General features: G+C 48.3%; 1 protein-coding gene across 1 annotated transcript; it reads left to right on the top strand.

Annotated features, from left to right (window-relative positions):
- The first annotated feature begins 248 nt into the window (after positions 1–248).
- LOC119690772 lies at positions 249–2,003 on the top strand. Its single transcript, XM_038106505.2, has one exon. It carries the CDS (start codon positions 249–251, stop codon positions 2,001–2,003), a length of 1,755 nt encoding a protein of 584 aa, XP_037962433.2.
- Positions 2,004–3,218: the final 1,215 nt, after the last annotated feature.

The raw sequence follows: 3,218 nt of genomic DNA on the forward strand, positions 1-3,218 counted from the left end.
GCACCTCATCCCGAGAACGAGCCCAAGACAGTACGGTTTTATGCCCCAAAAAAGCACTGAGGACTCCCTCTATGACCTGGTGAACTATATACGCGGAAAGCTCAAGGAGAAAAAGCTAGTGGTGATGGTGTCGCTGGATATAGGGAGCCTTTGACAATGCTTGGTGGCCCGCAATCAGATTTCGGCTGTCCGAGGAGAAATGCCCGACAAACATAAAAAGGATTTTATACAGTTACCTAAACGACAGGATGGTCAAAGTTAGGTATGGCGGTCAGGAATACTCCAAGAGCACAAATAAGGGATGTGTGCAAGGATCGATTGGTGGTCCGACCCTGTGGAACCTTCTTCTGGACCCACTGTTAAAAGGACTGGACCGCCGGGGCGACTACTGCCAGGCTTTTGCAGACGACGTCGTTTTAGTGTTTGACGCAGACAGAGCGGTAGACATACAGCGTCAAGCAAATGCTGCCCTCGCCCACGTACAGAGATGGGGCCAGGATAACAAGCTGAACTTTGCAGCACATAAGACTAAGGCAATGATCGTCACTAACAAGCTCAAATACGACACCCCAGCACTGAGCATGGGGGGTGTGGATATAGGATTCTCCAAGGAGATCAAAATACTTGGGCTAACCATAGACGACAAACTGACGTTCAATAGTCATGTGGCAGAGGTTTGCAAAAAAGCCCTCAACATCTACAAACAGCTGTCTAGAGCAGCCAAAGTCAGCTGGGGCCTTCATCCGGAAGTCATACGACTAATTTACACGGCTACTGTAGAGCCGATTATCATGTATGCCGCAAGCGCTTGGGCACCGGCGACTAAGAAACTGGGAATACAGAAGCACCTGAATGCAGTACAAAGAGGGTTTGCTCAAAAGCTGACAAAAGCATACCGGACCGTGTCCCTAAACTCCGCACTTCTACTGGCTGGCATACTGCCCCTAGATCTTCGCATACAGGAAGCAGCAGCTCTTTACGAGGCTAGGAGAGGCAAAGAGCCAGAGCTGAGGCACGGTGAAGGGGAGGTCGAACTAGTCACTGCCTATGCGGAGACTCCCCATCCAGCTGAACATATGGAACTGGAGTTCATTAATCTGGTGGACCAGCAACAGGTGGAGGCCCACAACTGCCAAGCAGTAAAAATTTATACGGACGGCAGCAAAATTGATGGCAAGGTTGGAGCAGCGTTATCCTTATGGAATAACGAAGCCCAATTCAAGGCCATCAAGTTGAAACTGTCTCCCTACTGCACGGTCTACCAGGCCGAACTACTGGCCATATGCAAGGCTACGAGGGTGATTTTGGACCGTCAGGAAACGAGCTTCGGCATATTCAGTGACTCGAGGTCAGCTCTGGAGACTATTGTCAACCACAATACTCGTCACCCTCTAGCAACTGAAGCAAGAAGCAACCTGAGCCGTTGCAAATCTCAGAATAAGACAGTGAACTTATTCTGGATTAAAGCACATGCAGGGCTGGAGGGAAACGAAGCAGCTGACAAGTTAGCTAAAGAGGCTGCCAAAACCCTGAAACGCAAACCCCACTACGAACAGTGCCCGGTCTCATTCGTCAAGCGAAAAATCCGCATGGACTCGCTTGCCGAATGGAACCGGAGGTACAAGTCAGGTACAACTGCATCGATCACCAAGATATTCTTCCCAGACGCAATCGATGCATACAGGACAGTCCGTAAAATTGAAATTAACAATGTACTAACCCAGGTTATGACAGGACATGGTGGATTCTCTGAGTACTTGAACAGATTCAAGTGCAAGGAGAGCCCATCATGTACCTGTGACCCACAACAGGTAGAAAGCATACCGCATCTGCTATTTGACTGTCCCGTGTACGGGTTCTCGAGATACGAACTAGAGCAAAGGGCAGGTGTAACTCTGAGTGCAGAAAATGCCAAGCATATAATAATGAACAAGGAAGTACGTCAGGCTTTCTTAGAATATTGTATAAATATAGCAAATAAAGTTATTGCTAGAAATAAGTAAGCTATTATGCAAATATATGCTGAGCCATATATTCTGCATAGATAGGATAAAAATAACCATTAGTTTAAAAACTGTATATGTAGTTGATAAGAAACCTAAACATAAATAAAGTACAATTAGAATTAGATAATAATATGAAGTTGTAATGTAGCAGCTCAGCTGGAGCTGGTCTGGATCACCGGGGAGCGACCCCTGGGCGAATCGACCTGCCTGGCTTCCCCCGAGAGTAGGGGTTGGGTGCTATATTGTAATGTGATACTTACCCTTATGACTAACTTTCCTCGTGCTTAGGGTTGGTACCTACCTAATAACTCTCAATTAATCTGTACCGGGAAGCGGTCTTAGACTAGCTCAACTTGACGCCGGCCTCTGAAGGAGTGCCTGGTCGCCTGGGGGATCTACAATGACCGTGAAGCGGTCCTAACTATCCTAATCTTGATCCTGAGGCCCCTGGAGGGAAATAACCTCGGTAGGTGTACGGGGTGAGAATTAATAATGCCGATTAATTAGTGTAACACAATTAAGGCGGCACTGGACCCGCTTTATTTACAACCAGGTTAACTTATATATCTAAGGTACTTACAGCTTATGTACTTAATATTAACACACTACACAAATGCACAAATACTAATCACGGTTATTGATATTTATATTGATCGGGCCCTGAAGGGGCCTACGCGGATGTTTCTACCTTAATAAGGGGAAGGAATACAGGGTACAGGAGGTCGGGCGAATACCGGTGGTACGTGTGGATTTGTTCCAGGATTTGTGGAGTGTACTTGTGTTGATAAGAAAGTGTGGCTGAGGGCCGGTGTGTGTTCAGCGATTGTATAGTTCGGTACACGGCCGCTTTCAACTAGGCGACCCAGGCGTCCGTGTATTCCGGGGAACCTCGATCCGCTAGTAGGCGACCCACAGCGTAGGGAGGACGGTGTTGTGAGCTTAGTATGCGTGAATAGATACTTAGATAGATATAGGTGCGGGGAAGGATCTCGGGAACGGACTGATCACTCGTCGGAGCAGGAGGTGACGAATGGTGGTCGGACGGCCGGCTCGCGGTTATTTATAGGCGGGTCGCCCCGCGCCCCTTGTATTCTCCGCAGTCGCCTGTGTGGTGCCCCACCTCGACTCGCGGGCGCTCTTGTGGCTTCGGTATGTGGGTAGGTGCGGCGGACGGTTTGGTAACGGCTCGTTACAAAGTGTTGGCATAATGTT

This window comes from Plutella xylostella, chromosome 30 (assembly GCF_932276165.1).
Source record: "Plutella xylostella chromosome 30, ilPluXylo3.1, whole genome shotgun sequence".
Lineage (NCBI taxonomy): Eukaryota > Metazoa > Arthropoda > Insecta > Lepidoptera > Plutellidae > Plutella > Plutella xylostella.